The 21832-nt window shown below is 37.8% G+C and overlaps 1 protein-coding gene across 2 annotated transcripts in view; it reads left to right on the plus strand.

Annotated features, from left to right (window-relative positions):
* Nucleotides 1–21832, plus strand: part of eml5 (EMAP like 5) — a 115843-nt gene that overhangs the window by 38684 nt on the left and 55327 nt on the right. For both annotated transcript variants that reach the window (XR_008807455.1, XM_056255056.1), the window contains exons 2-7: nt 3749–3908; nt 7052–7150; nt 8231–8299; nt 18328–18513; nt 19777–19912; nt 20347–20548. Coding sequence is in view for 1 of the 2 variants with exons in the window: in XM_056255056.1 (XP_056111031.1) it covers nt 3749–3908; nt 7052–7150; nt 8231–8299; nt 18328–18513; nt 19777–19912; nt 20347–20548 (852 nt within the window). In the remaining variant the exon portion in view is untranslated. The remainder of the gene's footprint in view (nt 1–3748; nt 3909–7051; nt 7151–8230; nt 8300–18327; nt 18514–19776; nt 19913–20346; nt 20549–21832) is intronic.

The raw sequence follows: 21832 nt of genomic DNA on the forward strand, positions 1-21832 counted from the left end.
GACATTTTGACAGATAGTCAATGTTAAATTGTTGGTGAGATTGTGTCTCAGACAATGAGAGTGGGTTCAAACAGGGCAAAGGAAATCTTTTTTCATTGAGCTCCAAACAAAAGTTCCCTTACATAGTCTACTGGCTTTATAAAAAAAGCCTCATTCTATCCACCCCAACTCACCTTTGCTTTTCAAAGTTTCAAACAGCTGAAATTAGCAACAGTTGCGTGACAGTAGCTCATGTTTTCACACTGGTCTAGCTTTTCCAGTAATGAGCTATTATTTCCAACAAGGAGTGATGCAGCAAGACAAAACGCTATATTTCTACATTTATGGCACATTGTATTGCACATGCAGCCATGTCAGACAAGTGCTTATAAATAGCCTTCTGCCATCTCAACCTAGATTAATACATTATTCTGACCATTTATAACAAACAAAGTTATGTCAAGATTATGTCTTCATATCATTAGCATTCAATAGTCTACAATATATCATTGAAAAAAAAAAGTAGAAAGAAGTGATGAAATGGACACTTAATACTGCATGAAATTTAATTTATATTTTTATATAAATGCGACCTAGTGTGAATCGAAAACAAATACGCATTTAATCATGGCAAAGATTTTGGTGAAAAATCTGTGTAAAATGATTGCAGAATTAATTTTCTGTCTGACTATACGAATATTAACTCTTTCCCCGCCAGCATTTAAAAAAAAGTTGCCAGCATGTTTAATGTAAACACACATGTTAGACCGACGTCTTTGACCATTGTGCACGTGTCTTATATTTTGAAGTGTCTCGTAGACATGGCATTCTAAAACTGCAGCACTCGAGTTAAAAGAAGTTAGACCTATTTGCATTCCTCTGCCCTGCGTCTCATGCTTTTTAACGCGAAAACATGTTTAGGGGCTATTCACACAGAACGAGAGACAGAGGGCTGTGGAACGGGGAAAAAGGCAGTCTAAAGATACACATTTACTAACACTTTATTTCCACTTAAGACATTCTACTATCTATACTGTAAGTAACTTTGCAATTACATGTCAACTGTCAGTCATTAGAGTATTAGTAGACTGTCTGTAATCTGCTAACTCTTTATTTTGATGCTCCCCAACAGACATTTCTGACTATAAGTAACTTTGCAAGTAAGTATGTCAACTTATTCTACTAACCCTAACCCTAACCTAACAGTCTACTAATACTCTAATGAGAGTTAGTGGACATGTAGTTGCAAAGTTACTTATAGTTAGTTGAATGCTAACGTGGGCTATCAAAATAAAGTGTGAACACATTTTTTAATAGTTGAACTTCTTTTTACTAGGGCTGTCAAACGATTAATCCCGATTAATCGCATCCAAAATAAAGGTTTGTGTTTACGTAATATATGTGTGTGTACTGTGCATGATTATTTTTAGTACATAAATACCCACACATGCATGTGTATTTAAGAAATATTTGCATGTATATACTGTAAATAGACTGAATGTAGCCTATATATAATGTATATTTTATATAAATATAAACATTTTATATATAAATAACATATTTTTCTTAAATATATACGTGTGTGCATTTATATACAAAATAATTATACACAGTACACACACATATATTATGTAAACAACACAAACTTTTATTTTGGATGCGATTAATCGTGATTAATCGTTTGACAGCCCTACTTTTTACTTAAATGTGCTACATTTTAGAGGCTCGAGTGCAATGGTCAAACACATGTCCAGCCCATATTTACATAAAAAAACAATGGAAAAACAGAGCAGTGAAACGCAAAAACGTGTTCTGCGTGAACGGCCCCTTACACTGCTGATGATGAAGAGTATATATGTGCGTGACGGAGAGAGAGCGAGAGACCGTAGTAAAGCTGGACAGATGTTACGCAACATTTGGACGCCTCTGGGACTTCCATGTGAAGGCAAGCCTGAATGAATTTAGTGAACTAGTGTGACGGTGAGAGTGAATACTGCTACATGAACAGCGATGACCTGATTTTTCCACCTATTTCTGCACCAGGGCATTATTATGGATAATGCTACATGCTGTGGGATGAAAATAAAAGCTTATTTTAAAAAAAAAGAAGGAATAGAATGAATATCGACTACATTTACATCTAAAACACACAAAACATGCTTTATCTGAGCCTCGGTTTCATGAGTCTTAGGTTGCAGAAGACAGTGTCTTCTTCCGGTTATCTCTTCATGGGTCTCTGATAACTAAAAGCCTTTCTCTCACTTTCACTCCTGACTGTGGGAAATGATAAGCAGTAATAGCTCATCTTATTGTGGTAGCTGTCCACAATCTCATTTTTCTAAATCAGTTATCTGTATAAATCAACGCCGGATTTCGAGCAGGACCATATCACCAAATATTTAATGATGTATTTTTGGAATGTGTAACATTGGCAGAATGGCCAGTTAGCAAATTTTGGCCAGTGCATTACAAGTATTCTTTCCTGTTGTAAATACTTAAACGGATAGTTCACCCAAAAATGAAAATTAGCCCATGATTTACTCACCCTGAAGCCATCCTGAGTGTATATGACATTATTCTTTCAGACGAATACAATCGGAGTTATATTAAAAAAATGTCCTGGCTCTTCCAAGCTTGATAATGGCAGTGAATAGCTGTATGTCTTTGGTCCATCAAAGCGCATCTATTCATTATTAAAGTGCTCCACGCGTCTCCGGGGGTTAATAAAGGCCTTCTGAAGTGAAGCGATGCGTTCGTGTAAGGAAAATATCCATATTTTTGCACAAAAATGCTAAAATGTTTTTGGGTTTTGGCCTGCAAATATATGATATCCCTGCAGCCCTCTTTTAGTTCATGTATAGAATAAGTTTGCAGGCAATAATAATCAAGCGTAGCGTCAGTTCTGGCAGGTCACGTTAGTCAAGCTCGCATCAGCTGATCCACGTCTACTTATAGGAATACGATGCCTATCATATATAAGCTCCTTCAGTATTATCAGCAGCTGTTGTGTTTCTCATGAGCTAATAACCCTCCTCCATCCCCAGCTCCTCCTCTCGTCCAGTCAGGATTTGGCGTTTGATTCCCCTTTGAATCAGACTATATTCTCGAATTATGATGTACATTAAAATATTGACATTAATGATATCTGCAATACATTCATGTTGGTTCTGTTCTGTTTACCCTAAGGGGGGTTATTGCGAGATGGTCCTCAATGCAGTACATGAAATCCACGGGGAGGAGTCGGATCCAGATCCAACTCCTCCCACCTTACATATACCTAAACCTACCCATCTCCGCCCCCTGATCCCTAAACCCACCCCTAATCCCTAAACCCACCCCTAAACCTACCCATCTCCGCCCCCTGATCCCTAAACCCACCCCTAATCCCTAAACCCACCCCTAATCCTACCCATCTCCACCCCTTGGATCTTGATCCGACTCCTCCCCGTGGATCTCATGTACTGCATTGAGGTGCTACTGGTTATTGCTGCTCTCCCTGCTCTTATCCATGCTAGCCTGCATGGATGCACCGGGAGTTCTTGCCTAGAACAGAACCAAACCGCCAATCCAAACTATATACAAATTAAAGGGTCTATCGCATTTGACGATAGTGGTCCTGACTTAATTTATGGTTCAAATAGTGATTAGCTGATATGTTTGAAAAAGTGTTTGCGTTCACATACTTGTGCAGAATTTGTTTTGCCAGGCAAATATTGTCAGTTAATCAGCCTTTAAATATCCTAACCTCATTGTCTTTCTCTTTCCACAGTTTAGCCCTGCATCCAGAGCGAGTTCTGGTGGCCACAGGACAGGTTGGAAAGGAGCCGTATATCTGTGTGTGGGACTCGTACACTGTGCAGACAGTGTCCATACTGAAGGACATGCACACACACGGTGTCGCCTGTCTCGCCTTCGACCTTGATGGACAGGTGAGTGTTCAGAGCAATAACTTACTGCAATAAAAAAGATATCACTTCTTTACCAAGGAGTTGACATTGTTAACAACTCATAAGATTCATCTCTCAGTATGAGGTGCTGTGAGGTTTATTATTAGTTGGTAGTCAGATCTGTGAACACACCAACGGTGTGACTCCCACAGTGTGACAGTACGTGTGAGACTGTATAACTGTGTGTCTGCCGGAGCTTCTGGTTATCACCTTGACAGAAACAACACACAAAATCCTCAGTGGTCACATCACATCAAATGAAAAACTCAGGGAACATAACCAAACTTTTCCCTTATTGAATGTGACATTGCATTGTGAGGGTTGACAATGGCTATAAGTTAATGGCTTTAGAAACTTCCATCATATACTAATATGTGCATGCTGCACTTTCTGGACTTATTGTTATTATTATGAGACAAATATATTAATCATTTTTGAAATACAACTGCACTGTAAAATAAAAAATATTATATTTCGTAATTATACATTACACTAAATATAATGTACTTATACTATATAATTATACTTTACAGTACTAAAATTACAATACTTACATCTAAATTTCTATACTTGCAAAAGTTAAACAGACCTTTAAGTTTCTGTGACAACAGGTTTACAAATGCTTCTCATTACAAATCTAGTGAAATCATTTGTCCATAACTGGTGACGGTTCCAAAATGCACATTCTCACAGCACAAACATTAAGTTTGTTGCTCTAAGATGCTTTAAACAATGGATCATGAGCTGTATGTGTGTAAAAGAACACAGAGGCATGCTTTGCTCTGAAACACGCAGCACAATGGACTATATACAGTACTTGTTTAATTAAAATGCACACACACACACACACTGCAGTGTGTGTCAATTTGCTGTTGTAGAGAAGAGAGCAGTAAATCGCAGATGGTGTTGGTTTATTAATACTGTGGTAAATCAGTATAGAAACTGTTAAACTATTCAGAATAGATATGCATCAAAAAAGTCCATTTTTAACTACCCAGTTTTATAGAAACCATATAGTTGGAAACCATATTGTTAAAGATGTTACTGTTATTAATATCCATAAATTTTAATCTGCAGTACTGTCAAATGTGACATGAGACAAAAAATTCGGACAAATAGTAATTGCGACATTGATTTATTTAGCATCAGGGAGCACACGAACCTCAGCCAGTCTGATTTGATCCAAAACACAAATAATAATACTGTGTCATGTAGTCCACTGGCAGTGTAATACTTTCAATGTAAATGTGATATATTGAATTCTAAACATTGAATAATAAAAGGCCAAAGAAAATTATAGTTGGGTTACAGTGTCAATTTATCAAAAACACTCTACCTCACTGGAGGAGATGATAGAGTGATAGAATGAAAAAGTTTACCTCTGAGATTGGCATTTCACATTTCTTAGCTCGCTCTCACTTTATCTAAGAGAATTAACCTATCAATTCCTCCCTTCAGCGGAGCCGAGAAAGTGAATTGCAGAGTTTCAGCAGGAAATTGGCCTCATCATTTATTTCACACCGATGGATGAAACAGCAAAGAGATGAGCGGCAAGACACAGTCTCAAAGACCCGGGGTGTCTAAAGCAACACTTTTCTTCTCGAATTCATTAAAGGTTTAGCATCCCATAATTGACTGAAGGCACTCTGTTTAAGCCTGAGCCAGCGTGGTGCAACCTTAGAAGAAAACTGGCGCACCAGGTTTGATGGGAAAACAACATACTCACATCAAAGGGATGGTGAACTAATGAGGTCCCTTTAGCAAACAACATTTGGGAAGATTACACATGATTCGTGCACAGTTTGAGAGAAAAATGCTTCTGGCAATTTTAGTTCAAGTAGTTATCAGGAAGTATATTGGTAACAGATTCATATATGTGTCACAATGTTAAAGGCCTGTTCAATAATGATAACTGTAAAGATAAGTTAACTATAATGTTAACTATATTAGCATCCACACCAACAGACGATATTGAAATAACTGTTTAAAGATCTTTAAAGGCGGGTGGATTCTGATTGGCTGCCAATGTTTTTGTTGTTCATCGGCTGAAAAAAAAAACATGAAAAAAAGTGATTCTAACGATATCGTTTCTCTGTGCCGTTATCGTTATAGCCAGTGTTGGCTGTGTAACACATTACAAGTAGTCAGATTACTTTTTTAGTTATGTAATCAGATTACTTTTTTGAGTTAGAGTAGTCACACATTACTTTTAAATATACAAAAATATCTGAGTTACTTTTTCAAATTAGTAATGCAACTTGCTTTACTTTGTATTGACTGACAACTCTCTTGTCTCCATATTGAGAGAAATCTGTAGTAAGTGCAGAGGCGTTATTGTGTGCGCTGTGTGAAGATGATGCTTATTGTAGTTCTAGACTAAATGTAAGCATGCATTTACTCATCTCACTGCACAAAAACAGATTCAGTATTCCTCAAAATGAATAAAAACAGTGAAATGCAAACTCAGAATATTATGCAAAAATGCAATAATTAAATATGTTAAATAATACAAATATACTTGATATATTGAATGTCTCTTAAAACTCACTTCAAGGCCATTGCTGACTCAAGAGTAACGCAATATTGTAACGCATTGATATTAATAGTAACTTTACCAAACACTGGTTAATGCTGTGGTGTGGACTTCGCTATTGTCGTTGAATTACAATGATTATTAAAACTTTATAGTTAGTTATCATTATAGTTACCGTACTTGGTGTGAACAAGCTTTAAGACATTTTAGGCTAACAATGATTATGTTGACAATTGATCAGCATGTGAACTAAGAAACTCTCCCAAAACCGTCCCTAAAGCCAATCGATCGCGAAATAGACTACTTTGATAGACAATGCGGCCACAAGCACATTTCGGCATTTGTTTAATAAACTGTTTACAGCAGGCGTAGCCAACCTTGCTTCAGGAGGGCTTCCTACCTGCAGAGTTCAGGTCCAATCCTGCTCCAAATCGACTACTTGCAATGTTTAAGCTTTTCAAGAAAGGGTCAGTAAGAGTGTATGAAATATTGAAATATTATAACACTAACTACCCTGAGTCAGTAGTATATTGATATTGATTTCGCCAACTTTTTATAGTTACCATATTTCTTTTCTGTCTTGTCTTTACAGTGTTTGGTGTCTGTGGGCTTGGACTCTAAAAACACAATCTGTGTGTGGGACTGGAGACGGGGGAAAGTTCTGGCTGCTGCTCCTGGTCATACAGACCGGGTAAGAGCTCAAACACACACACATCATTTGACACAGTAGACAAGCAGTGTAATGTTTCTTTTGGCCTCTCAATTTCTAGCAGCCTTTCTTCAGTCATTTAGTTACATTCAAGCTGCACTGAGTAAGTCATATGTTACGCTCAGCTGATCCATGTCTACTTATAGGAATACAATGCTTATCACATCATTCCTATTCAAGTTACCTTTCAGTTATCCTTCAGCTGCTTTCATTGTGTTGCTGAGGAGTTAATTACCCTCCACCATCCCCAGCTCCTCCTCTGGTCCACAGTCAGGATTTAGTCTGACATTCCCTAATGTCATTGTCTCCAAGAACATTATAACAGATATCATTAATGTTGCTTCGGTTCTGTTCACGGGGGTTTATATCGCTGCGCTTCCTGCTCTTATCCATGCAAGGCTATTGCTAATCCAAACTGTAAACTAATTGGAAGTGGTCCTGACAGAATTAATTTAATTTTACATAAATTAACACTGCAACAAATGATAGTACATACTTGGGGCCAAAACACATATTTGCACATTTCTTTCCTGATTTCTCTGACTCTGTAATACAAAAATAGTTCAAACAGATTAAATAGTACTTCACTATAAAATTCCATTTTATGTAGTAATTTCTGCATAATCTCCTGAGAACTTGTTTTTTCTTACTACTCAACCGACCTCTTGCATGTGTGTTGTAACCAAAAGTCCAGCTGCCTTCAACCTACGTCGGAAGGATCCCAATTATGAAACAGGTGCACATGAACCAAATTAATATTGCGAAATATTACAATTTGAAGTGACCACATTCTATTTTAATTTTAAAATGTATTCTTATGATGCCATTACTCCGGTCTTCAGTGTCACATGATCCTTCAGAATAGTAGTGTATATACCATCAGTTATACTTCATTTGCATTTTAGTGCACTAGTGCTAAACAAGCACAACCTTTTAATTCCAACCATTATGTTAAAATTACGATTTACAAGGGCTTGAAGGCAGCATATACTTCACTGAGTTCTGAAAATACATTCTAATATAATACATCACACTGTACTTTTCTTTTTCTGTTTCATAAAGATATTTGACATATCATGGGACCTGTATCAGCAAAGCAAGCTTGTGAGTTGTGGAGTCAAACATATCAAGGTACTACTATTCTCTTTTTGCATTCTCTTTTCTTATTCTCCTTTTTCCTATTCTCTCTTTTTGGCTTCAGAAAGGTTTATATTGAAATACTCTAGTACTTGTGAAAGCCAATGTGAATGGCTGTTTGCAGCCCACTCTAGTTTCATAATATCTTTCTGAGTGAAACAGGATATTCAGTGAGATGTGCATACCAGAATGGACACCGAGTGTGCTAAAACAATGCCATTTGCTATTTGGAATGGATATTAGTTAACTTGCAGAGGAAGAGCAAGTTATCACAGTACATTTGATTTATGATTAAGCATTTTTCTTTGGAGTTATTTGCTATTTTTTGCAAAATTGTCTATTTTGACTTCATTTCTCAGAAGCTAATAGTAAACACAGTTTCACCCTCACTGTCACTCAGAAACACAAAGCTAAAGCAGAACTGGGACAAACATTGAGTCCTTATAACGAACATCAGCATCCCTTCAGAAGTGTTAGTAGAAGAAGGGGATCAGGACTCGTTCAAAAACACTTTTCTAGCACAGCTTGATGAAAGAAATTGTGGGAATCCTTTTCAGCTACCTTTCAATTGTTGATTCATGCTGTTGAAGTACAGTTCTACTGACCTGATTGCAATCTCCCTCAATCTTTACTGTAAGATGTTTCAAATGTGTTCCGCGAGTGTTCAACTGTTGTGTCATATAAACACTGAACAATGCACAGAACTCATCAAATATGATAAAGGGTACCTTGTATAATTAATTGTATAAATAAATGATTGATTCTTGTGGAAGCTCAAACATGCTTGCACTTGGATCTCATGCTTCAAGCAAGCACGGTTGAGCTTCCACAAGAACCAGTGAGGTTTGTTCTCGCACGTCAAGCAAGTACAGTTCTTGTTTCAATGCATTCTCCTGCCTTAGAATGTGTCCATAAGCAGATATATACAAAGTTCTGTCATGAAACTCTAGATGGCGCAGGCTAATAGGTCCTTAACTCAATCTGCTTGCAATCACATCATTCTCTATATGGCACAGCTGATTGGATCCTGCTGTATCAGTAGCCAATAAGCTTGTGTGCTCAACCTTCAAATAATTGGTTAGCATTTGCTGTAGCAGTTTGCAGCACGCTTTCAAAAACCCTCCACCTTCTCCTGCTCCACCTGTATAGATTTGTTACAGGTAATTTGTGTACGCTATATTCTACAGCAGTAGCATGTCTTGCTCACCACACCAAATATATCAACATTGTCATAAAACTTAATTTATAAAATTTCCCCATTAAATAAGTAAAATATTGCACAATACCTTACGTAAAACCCAAGAGTCTCTTTCTCTTTCATCATTTAGCATGAAGCTTTGGCCTTATAGTTCCTGTCATGAAGTAATCCACAATCCTCATGGGCTATACCTTTTAATCCTTATTTCTCTCTCTCTATCTTTCTCTTTACTGCTCTCTCACGACTCTCCTCAGATCACTGGGCATCCCCTATATCTCTTGCTGTGTCAGTATTTTTCTCTTACTATATCCCACATTCTCTAGTTTGAATGGTGTAGCAGTTGTTCCACATAATTCCTGAGTCTTTACCCCCTCAACCATATGACATCTGCTCCCCAGGCCCGCGCTCACTCAGCGATTATGCACTCAATGCATGGCAGAGATTTAGCGCACTGTAATCCCCCGTTTCGCTCTCTCTTTCTCTCTCTCTTTGAGAGAGCCCTAGAGAAACTGAAACTCTGGTGCCAGATGAAAAGCAACATTTTGTGTGGTTCTATAATTTATTCAAGGCAAGCTAAAGATAGTAGTTCTTCATTTAAGAAACTGGACTTAATCTACATATTATACACATACACATTAACTGAAATTAAACCTCATAAGTGACTGATTTGGAACACTCTACCATTAGCGGTTCTGACGCACATGGTGCTTTATGTGAGATCAGGCATGAGCTGCCTCCCACAACAGAACATACCTAAAAAATTAAATATCAACTTTACTTACACTGAACAAAATTATAAATGCAACACTTTTGTTTTTGCCCCCATTTTTCATGAGCTAAACTCAAAGATCTAAGACTTTTTCTATGTACACAAAAGGCCTATGCTATTTCTCTCAAATTTTGTTCACAAATCTGTCTAAATCTGTTTTAGTGAGCACTTCTCCTTTGCCAAGATAATCCATCCACCTCACAGGGTGTGGCATATCAAGATGCTGATTATACAGCATGATTATTGCACAGGTGTGCCTTAGGCTGGCCACAATAAAAGGCCACTCTAAAATGTGCAGTTTTACTGTGGTCCGAAAACCAGTCAGTATCTGGTGTGAGTGTGACCACCATTTGCCTCACGCAGTGCAACACCTCTCCTTTGTATAAGAGTTGATCAGGTTGTTGATTGTGGCCTGTGGGATGTTGGTCCACTCCTCTTCAATGGGTGTGCGAAGTTGCTGGATATTGGCAGGACCTGGAACACGCTGTCGTATACGCCGATCCAGAGCATCCCAAACATGCTCAATGGGTGACATGTCTAGGGCTGCAACGATTAGTCGACGTTGTCGACAACGTCGACAATAAAAATTTGTCGACAAATATCTTTGTTGTCGAGTAGTCGTTTGATCTCACGTGACCTAATGTAAGGGCCTGCAATCCCGCGATTTGAACGCTACGGCGCTGTAGCGCTAGAGTGTAGTGCAGCCCTTACAAATGCTATTGCGGTAGAAGAGAAAACAGCGCGAATAATGACAGTGCAAACGAATCCGAACTAGCAAGGTTTAGGTTTGGGAAAGTTTCACAAAACTTCAAATCAAGAATGCTGTCGTGTGCAATGTTGGGGTGCAAGAGGAAACATCCCGGCAAAAGAGGAGCCGGTGAGAAGTGAGTGTTCTCCAGCTGGAGCTAACTAACCACCAGCGGCAAATCTCTCTTTATTAGAGAATGCAATACTACTAATAATAGTAATAATATTATCAATAGTAATATAATTACAGTAATGTGATGACTTATTTTGTATAGAATAAAGCTTGATCGAGCTTAGGAGTCAGGGCTGTTTTTATTATTGTAACACTATTAGTATATTAGGTATTATTATAGTCTTATCACTTGCCTGTATTTTGTTCAATAATCATGAAGACTTACAAAACGAGATGTTATATCCTTCCTATGATATAGGAAGAATATCACGGCAGTCACTTTATCATACTATAAATTAAAAGGGAATGAGAACGTCTCTGTCAGCTCAATTGTCATGTAAAAAAAGATTGTAATTTTATAATTATAATAATTGTTTGCAGATTAATATTTTACCATTCTTTGTGTCCTGAAGTAAATGTCCCTTTTTCTGTTTCAGTTCTAAGAAAAGCAGTGGGCCTATTAAACAATGCTTAGAGAGCATTTGTGTGTGATTTGAGTTGGACCGAAATCTGAAAACTTAAAGAGAATGACCTGTTTAGTTGGCTCAAAGTTCATTAAAACAACTATTTCAAAAGCTGAAGTGATTTTCTTTTTTTATATTATAGTTAGAATATGTATAACTCAATGTTTTAACTAATTGGAAAAGCTGAATAATCGTTCCAAACTTACTGATCAGTCTGCGAAATAATTGACGATTAGTCGATTAATCGTTCTAATAATCGTTAGATTAATCGATTATCAAAATAATCGTTTGTTGCAGCCCTAGACATGTCCGGTGAGTATGCTGGCCATGCAAGAACTGGGATGTTTTCAGCTTCCAGGAATTGTGTACAGATCCTTGTACATGGGGCCGTGCATTATCATGCTGCAACATGAGGTGATGGTCGTGGATGAATGGCACAACAATGGGCCTCAGGATCTCGTCACAGTATCTCTGTGCATTCAAAATGCCATCAATAAAATGCACCTGTGTTCGTTGTCCATAACATATGCCTGCCCATACCATAACCCCACCGCCACCATGGGCCATTAGATCCACAACGTTGACATCAGAAAACCGCTCACCCACACGACGCCATACACGCTGTCTGCCATCTGCCCTGTACAGTGCAAACCAGGATTCATCCGTGAAGAGAACACCTCTCAAAAGTGCCAGACGCCATCGAATGTGACCATTTTCCCACTCAAGCCGGTTACTACGACGAACTGCAGTGAGGTCGAGACCCCGATGAGGACGACGAGCATGCAGATGAGCTTCGGTGTGACTGTTTCTGACAGTTTGTGCAGAAATTCTTTGGTTATGCAAACCGATTGTTGCAGCACCTGTCCGGGTGGCTGGTCTCAGACGATCTCGGAGGTGAAGATGCTGGATGTGGAGGTCCTGGGCTGGTGTGGTTACACGTGGTCTGCGGTTGTGAGGCCAGTTGTATGTACTACCATAAGCTGTTTGGAGACGGCTTATGGTAGAGAAATGAACATTCAATTCACAGGCAACAGCTCTGGTAGACATTCCTGCAGTCAGCATGCCAATTGCACGCTCCCTCAAAACTTGCGACATTGTGGCATTGTGCTGTGTGATAAAACTGCACATTTTAGAGTGGCCTTTTATTGTGGCCAGCCTAAGGCACACCTGTGCAATAATCATGCTGTCTAATCAGTATCTTTATAGACCACACCTGTGAGGTGGATGGATTATCTCGGCAAAGGAGAAGTGCTCACTAACAGATTTAGACAGATTTGTAAACAATATTTGAGAGAAATAGGCCTTTTGTGTACATAGAAAAAGTCTAAGATCTTTGAGTTCAGCTCATGGTAAATGGGGCAAAAACAATAGTGTTGCGTTTATAATTTTGTTCAGTGTACGATTTAGACAATGAAACAATTGTAAAATAGTACAATTAACTCTTTCTTTTATAATTAACAACACTCCCCCGTCATTGACGGAAATTTTCTGTGTTTCGGCTTTCTGTTTTTTTACTGTTACACGGTAGGGGGCGCTATTACGCAAACTTTTGAAAGAGTACAGAATCTCTGGATCAAAACACATGTGAAGAAGAAGCAGAAACAAGCAATAACAAATGTAAGCAGAAGCATATCACTTCTATTCTATCGCGATCACCAAATTTAAACAGCGTATAAATCAAAACTGTCTAACGTTACTGAATGAAATGTCGACCAGGACGAGCTGTAGGACTGTGCAAGCATTAGGGGTGTTGATGGACTCAATCTATTCCATCTATGTTTTGATCATTGTTGTGAATCCAATCCAGACATAGTCTTTGACAAAAACACGGTTTTCTCAGCTTTTTGCTCAAAATGTTGCTTTTTTTATGAAACTTACCAACATTTAAATATTGATAAAAAAAGAATGCATGAAACTAGAAAAAACAGGGTTTTTGTTTAAAAGCAGAGGGTCTGTTATTTCTTTTGATATATTGCATCTTCAGATATTCATACAACAAAATATTCTGGGTGTCATGAAACTTTTGTGAAAATGTTGGTGCTTAAGGTGACCCAGAATTTAAACAAAATTTAAAAAGCAAACATAAGTTCACAACACAATGAAAACAAGCCATAACACACTGAAATCAAGCTACAACACTATACTGGCATTCAGAATCACAGATTATACTTTTTGGAAGTATGACCAACATAATAATTTTCACCGGAAAATGTCATCTGAACAAGTAAGAAACATCCACTTTTGTTCTGGTTCTGACATTGCAGTAAATCGCGCTGATTAAATCTAACAATCGCTTATCATATCACGTAAAACCGTGCAAATTATACTTTGTTCTCAAATGGTTAATGTTCAACGTCAGCATTGCGTGACTACATGTATCAAGTGCTGTGAGAAAAGGCTATAAATCTCCACCATTCCTCACACGCAATATAGCCTACTAGCCGAGACTCTTCTTTATGTGTACAGATGTGTGTGTACAGATGTGACGTAATGACGCAAAGACATGCTTGAATCTCCCGCGGAAATCCACCAGTACCACTGGAATTAAAAACATTATTACAAGCTTACCGCTTTGAATCGAGCTAAGGCAAGCAGAGAGTTTTGAACACTGGCTGGTTATGTATTTTCTCAAATATGTATTTTGGATAATTTTTAACCCCCAAAAAAGCTACGGACTGCAGCTTTAAGCAAGCGCAACAATTTTACTGGGAGCATTACAGTCTAGCAACGCACCTGCTGACTACAATGTGGCACACAACTATTTGAAATGTTTATCATTGCAAAATGGCTTTTTTTGTTAAACTCTTTTGCTAAATTTTCGTATACTGTGCAAAACTCAGTAAATGGTAGCTTGTATGTTTTATTCCGACCATAGCCATTGCGCCTGCATGTGTTTGAGCTTTTGACAAATTTCCTGAGGTTCCTGAGACCCTCCAGGCTGTTCTCAATCCACTTAACTGCATATATAGTGCAATGCGTCTCATGATGATCCTGTACAGTTTGACTAGAGCAAACTAAGGCAGCCTGTTCAAAAAATCCCACTCACTGCCTCCCACCTCACACAACATAATCACAGCCTCGCCCACAGGGTCCAACAAAATCACCATATTTACAACAGGGCCATCACAACAGTGGTTTAGAAATCAGATATGTGACTGGAGCCGCAGACCATACAATTAGACTGTAACTAGATTAAGGTATAGTGGGCCACCCTGGACAAATTATCCTTTTCCTTCTTGCAGAATGCTAATTATAGCTGTCTTGGTGACTTTAAGGCTGTTTGATTAGTCTAGATGTGCTGGATTCAGGGTGGTTTGCACACTCGAGCAGGAGGAGGCTGTCCCCGTAGAGCGGAAAGACAGGGGGAGGACGTGCCTCAGGATGAAGACAGTCTGCCTCTAATGGAGTCTTGGCAGATGAATAGCACTGACTCATTTTGATTATATTAAAGCTTTACCAGAGCACAGACCTGCAGAAACAGTGGAGTCTGTGAATCTCCCTGACGTAATGCAGCCTGGCTGTCTGGAACCGCACCGTCTGCCCCAGTGCAAGGCTGCTAATGGGCCAGTGACTGTCTTTTCATTTTCTTTCAGTCAGCTTTTTGCCAGATGGACTGACTTTCATGGAAAACCCTGCTAAATTTATAGATATAAAAAAACAAACCAACAAAAAGCTGTGCTTGCCAGAAATTCACCGTAAAAATTGCAGTGACACAGCTTTAGTCTTCGTGATATTGCCACTTCATAATTTTGGTATTTTTTTTACCGTAAATATTAACTGACCTTTCTTAAGAAAATGTGCGATTACATATATTTTTTTGAATGTGCATTTGTAGTATTAATAATACTTAATGTACTTAAAGTAAACTTTAATGACTGTTTCTTAACACACTGATAGTACACTTTTAAAAAGTGCACATTGTAATAGTTAAGTTAAATTTTAAATAATTATTTAATAATCTTAATATTCTTTTGTCATGCTTTTAAAGAAGTAGGCCTACACTTAAGTGTAAAGTACTTGATTGTAATTTTAGCTGTGCTATTCAATATTATATTTGAATAAGTGTATTAAATTGCAACTTCATCATTACAAATCTGTAATTACAAATATATTTCAATATATGACATACAAGTTTCAATAGAAATTACATTAAAGTATATTTCAGTTTACCATAAATGCTTGTCAGTACATCTGGCAGTACACTTTACCCATATTTCAAAGATAGAAAAATACTTAAGTGGGTCATAAAAGCACTTTAAAGTTCAACTAACTGCATTTATTATAAATTTAAATTATAATACATTTTCATTTAATTGCAATTTACATGCAATTACTGTAAGTGTCAGAAAACATTACATTCGGTTTGCACTTAAAGGTGCAGTGTGTGATTTTTAGCGGCATCTAGCGGTTCGGTTGCGAGTTTGCACTAAGGGCTCAGCCCACTGCTCACCCCTCCCTTTCGAAGAAGCTACGGTGGCTAAAACGGGACAAACATCGTCGTCTGAGACAGCAGAGAATAGCCAGCGTAAACCAAGTTTCTGTATAAACCACATCATGGATAAAGTTTACAAAGCCATAGTCAGGTGAGGATCAAGGGTCTTAATATATAATATAATAATAGTAATCAGCTGATTGTCTCACGAACGTAACCAGCACATTTCTCCCCACATAGCAAACCCATAATACAGCGAGGGAGAAGAACCACATGAAACTATGCAATTATATATTTTTTCTAACAGGGTAGTAAAAGTTTAGCTGGCTAATATGACCTGTTACTGTGGCTGAGCTGGTTAAAGCGTAAAGCCTTGTTTAAACTCGACGCGTCCGCATGAGCCCAAAGGTGCGTGCGGCAAAAATGACGTGATTGTAACAGCGCGCGAGCCTCCGCATCCCCTAGACACCACTCACTACACACACAATAGGCTTTTTTCTCTGATTTTGGAAACTCGATCGACTTAAAATGCTTCCAAGATCGACGGGTTGGTGATTCCTGTAACTGTTTTACGGTCAATGACAAGAGTAGCCTACTAGTCAGCTGTCTCACGAACTTAACCAGCACATTTATCCCCACATAGCAAAGCCATAACACAGCGAGGGAGAAGAACTAAGTTACATGAAACAATCCAACTACATATTTACACCACTGACAAGGGAAAAGTCACTACTCACGGTGTTTATGGCTAGCTTTTAGCTTTCTGCAGCTTCTCTTTCAAGGTAGTGACGAAACGCGCTCTGTAGCGCTGTGTGTTCGCTGTCGGCTACGGTAGAAACATGACGTCACAATATGTCGACCTTCATAGAAGGGGGTGCCCGTGGTTATGTAGATATAAATGCCTCATTCTAAGGTAATAAAAACATTACAGTTTATTAAGTAAGTTCTTTATACACCACTGAACACATAGTTATGGATGTCATATTGCATTTCTGTTAATAGATACTCACATTTTTTACACATTGCACCTTTAATAATATTTTTTAAAAGTATATTATTTCCGTAATAACTACTTCTTCTATAGTCTCAGACGTCATGCCCATGGACCGTTTGCTGAACGTCTGATGCAAATGGCACAAAAAAACAAAAACACTTTGTGATTATTGAAATCAACATCACGAGAGCCAAACCCTCTTCATGGAAGAAACAATTGTTTCAGTGCACTTGCACAACGTTCTTGATGGAATAATTTTTTAGATGCACACCGGTCTGTCATCGGGGACATCGACTTTACATTTTCACGCCCCTAAACATGACGCAAACCAAAACGAACTCTGATTGGTTGCTTTACATTTCTGTCAGACCTCCTTGGCCAATGAAATCTTCAATAGAGTCCAGACCTTCAGCTTTCACGAGACTACTTCTTCCATAATATGGATGGAATAAAGTCATTTATTAACCCTTCTTTTCCCACTATATTCTATAGTCATATGTATATAATGTGCTTTCTTAGTCTTCTGAAGCCCCTCGGCCATACTTCTGCGTAACGTATACTTGGTGTTCTTTGACGTGCCATATTTGAAGGAGTATGCAAACATGATTGAGACTTAAGTGCTAATTTTATAAAAATTCGTTGTGATTTTTGGGTGAAATAGTACCTTCAATTTAAAATTGCATTTTGCGTTCAAACTCTTCACTATGAGTTTAAAGAACCTAAAAAATAGTTGTTATGACGTGTCAGAGTACATTTAATTTTGCGCTAGACCGCTGAGGACGAGGTTGAAGTCAACACACAGAGTTGACCCTGCCATTCTCTTAATCAGGATCATGTGACCTCATGAAATAGAGCTCCGAAGTGTCACACACATGCACACACAGCTGGATCCGAGTCAATGAGCCAATTATTATGCGCTGACTGTGGGAGCTTTCCGTGTTTGTTCTGAACTGAGATCGTGTCGGTGCATTTTAATGATGTGTTTAAGGAGAGTAAGCATTAGTATGTTTGTGAGCTTGCGTGTGAGTGTTCTCAGCGATTTATTTAGCTTGTGAATAGAAGTGCAAATTTAGCAGGAAACAGCAATTGTCATGCTATGCAAATCTTTGAATTCCAAAATAAATCAAAGAGCCTTATGATTCATGCTTCAGACCTCAACTGTGTGCAATAGCAAGTGCTACTGTAATATGTGTGTTTATGAAATTCACATATTGTTCATTCAGTAATGACTCTCCCTTGCCCTCAGTTTTGGAGTCTGTGTGGGAACGCTCTGACCCCTAAGCGTGGCATGTTTGGGAAGACTGGAGACCTTCAGACTATCCTCTGTCTGGCCTGTGCAAGGGACGAGATCACATATTCAGGTGCCTTGAATGGAGACATCTATGTCTGGAAGGGAATCAATTTAATCCGGACAGTTCAAGGGGCTCATGGGGTAAGTGAGGGAGGTTCCACTTCCACCTCTGTCCTGAGAGACTTGGGTATCTGCTTACACTGATTTAGGAACTGAGTTTGGCCTATAAAATGGTTTGCCTGGCATAACAGTTTTGTGATGGATGTTCCAAGATGATATAGCTTTTGATACTCCATGGTCTATGCTAAGTAATACTGTTAATGAGTCATTTCTATTAATTGCAATTTCCAATTGAATTAACCAATAATATTTTTGTAGTTAAAATGCTAAGAGAATAAACAGGAAAGATATTTTTCACAGTCTACTGTATTTTCACAATAGAATATAATAGAATTGTAGTATATTATATAATATAAATATTATTATATATTAATTAAAATAATTAGTATATCATTACATTGCAAGTACTATTTTTAATTACTTATCCCCTCCCCCACTTCTAATATTAATATTTCATGTAATATATACATTTTTAAATGTAAAATTACTAAGATTGCTAAACATATTTAATATATTTGATTCATTTTATTTATGTTGTTTAATTTATTTATTTTATGAAATATGTGTTCACACTTCAGATTAGGGTCCAATTCTCACTATTAAACTAAATATTAACTACGAATTTTCCCTCAATAAACTCCTAATTAGAGGTAGTTGTTAAGTTTAAGTATTGGGTAGGTTTAAGAGATGCAGAATAAGCCATTAATATGTGCTTTATAAGTAATACAAAACAGCCAATAAACTAGACTAGTTATATGCATGCTAATAAGCAACTATAGCTAATAGTGAGAATTGAACCCTAAACTAAAGTGTTACCAAATATATTTTATTGAAGTAATATAAAAGTTTTAAATATTTTTTTTACATATTATTGTTTATTATTTTGGTGTTTAGGAATAATTGGCTAAATTCTACTTCCTTATTAACTCAATTGGCATTGTTGATGTGTAAATGTGAGTGGTTGTCGTTTAAATTTGGTTTCTGATGAAATCCAAAAACATTTTTTTTAACTGTAAAGGAAGTTTATAGTTCTACTAGTTACAGTATTTTAATATAATGCAATTGATTGTTTAATTTACAAACAACGAGATCAGTTAGTTTTCTCATGATTTGAACCCTTTAAGATCGGCAAATGTTCTTCAAATATACTTTATTTGACCCTTAGTTCTGTCACTGCAGTGAAAGTTTGAGACTTCAGTTAGATTCTCTAATTGTTTCAGTTGTCAGAGACGTTCAGCCTCTCAAAGCCCCTGTGTGTGTGTGTGTGTGTGTGTGTGTGTGTAGTCTGGTATTTTCAGCATGAATGCGTGTGAAGAAGGCTTTGCCACTGGAGGCAGGGATGGGTGCATCCGGTTATGGGACCTGAACTTCAAACCCATCACCGTCATTGACCTCAGGGAAACAGACCAGGGATATAAGGGTGAGTCAGAGCCTCTACAAACTCCCAGGATGCATTACTCTACACTGACAATTATTTTATTTAATCCATTAATCCACTTTTTGTTGTTAAATTTTAGGATCCCACAATGCAAAAGTCATTTGCCTCTAACAGAGCTCTATCTCTTTTCTTCTTTTACTTTCTTTTTCTATGACTCATCAGTAGCTAGAGGTGAAAATTCAAGAGGTGCGTTGTAGTGGTCAGTGTTGTTTATGCAGGCTGTGTTATATCCATAGCTCTTACCCCTGTTTGTCACCGATCCCAGATGTCTATATGTATTATCAAGCACCCAAGCACCCTCTCCATTCTTGACGGTCTACAGTGTACATCCTTCAGTATGTTTCAGGATCATGTCTGTTTACATCCACGATTGCCTTCATTCCCATTCTTACTGTTTTTGTAATGGATCTGTGCAGGCCTGTCAGTGCGTAGCGTGTGCTGGAGAGGGGATCACATTCTGGTGGGCACGCAGGACAGTGAGATTTTTGAGGTGGTGGTGCATGATCGCACCAAACCCTTCCTCATCATGCAAGGTCACTGTGAGGGCGAGCTGTGGGCCCTCGCGGTTCATCCCACCAAACCCCTCGCCATGACCGGCAGCGACGACCGCTCTGTTCGGTAAGAGCTGATAACAAATCTGAATCACTCTATTGGAAAGATGAATCATTAGCTATATAATTCATTTATAATCAATTGGGTTTTTTTTTTAAGATGACAATGAGATTAAATTGAGAACAAACTTTTTCTTAAAGAGATCCCTTGTGAAAAAGAAGTCAATACTTTCAAAAAGAGTACTTATTATGGAAATACTATACTTTAAAAGAATATACTTAAGTGTGAACCTGTTTACACCTGATATTAAGATGCGTTTTGGTCGCTCGGATCACAAGTAGACGAGGGAGACACATTCCCGTTTACTCTTAGTGTTTTAGTCCATCTCTTTTGTCCACTTTCAACCACTTCTGTCCTGATTTCTTCGAGGGGAGGGTCTATGGGCGGGTAAATGTCTGGGCTTTTTCAGATCTTGTTATCTAATTGACAAAATAAGCTCACGCTATTTACATATGAACTCTACCGGAGACAACGGAAAAACACACGGAGAGCATCAGCTTTTGTTTCTGCTCTGACAGCCGCAAGACCAGCCGAACGCTGTGAGTGTGTGTTCGAAATCAGGAATGGTGAGAGAAGGAATCAAACTTGCGTATGCCGTATGCATTAGTTCAGTAGGCGGAGAGAAAACGGTCTTTTGTGGCTGTTCGAACACATTCGATCACATGAGCGTTTACACTACGAAAGCAATCCGGTCGAATGCGCTTTCAACTACCTCTATAAGTGGTCGAATGTGGACAAGCTCAAAACATTTTTGACCCCGTTTACACCTGTATTTAGTGTCGTCCACTTGTGATGCAATCAACCAAAACGCATATTAATACCAGGTGTAAACAGGGCCTGAATGTAATGTTTTAATTGCACATTAGTGTACTATTAGTGTACTACTGAATGTACTGACAAGCATTTATTGTAAACTAATATAAACTTAGTAATTTCTATTGCAACTTGTATATCATGTATTTAAATATTTTTGTAATTACAAATTTGTAATGATAAAGTTGCAATTTAATCCATTTAATATATATTAACTTTAAATGTAATATTGAATAGCACAGTTTAAATTACAATCAAGTACTTTACATGTGCTTTAGTATGTTAGTCAACACAAAATAAGTGTACGTCTTGAAAGCACAACAAAAAATTATTAAAACATAATGATTTAAAATGTACTTTAAAGTAAAACTTTTGCTTTGACATTATTACAAAGTGCACTTTTTAAAAGTGTAATTAATTGTGTTAAGAAACATAGTCATGAAAACGAGATCGAGCTGACGCTGCGTTCACACCATA

Source organism: Rhinichthys klamathensis, unplaced genomic scaffold (assembly GCF_029890125.1).
Source record: "Rhinichthys klamathensis goyatoka isolate OS25496 unplaced genomic scaffold, OSU_Roscu_1.1 h1tg000117l_1, whole genome shotgun sequence".
Lineage (NCBI taxonomy): Eukaryota > Metazoa > Chordata > Actinopteri > Cypriniformes > Leuciscidae > Rhinichthys > Rhinichthys klamathensis.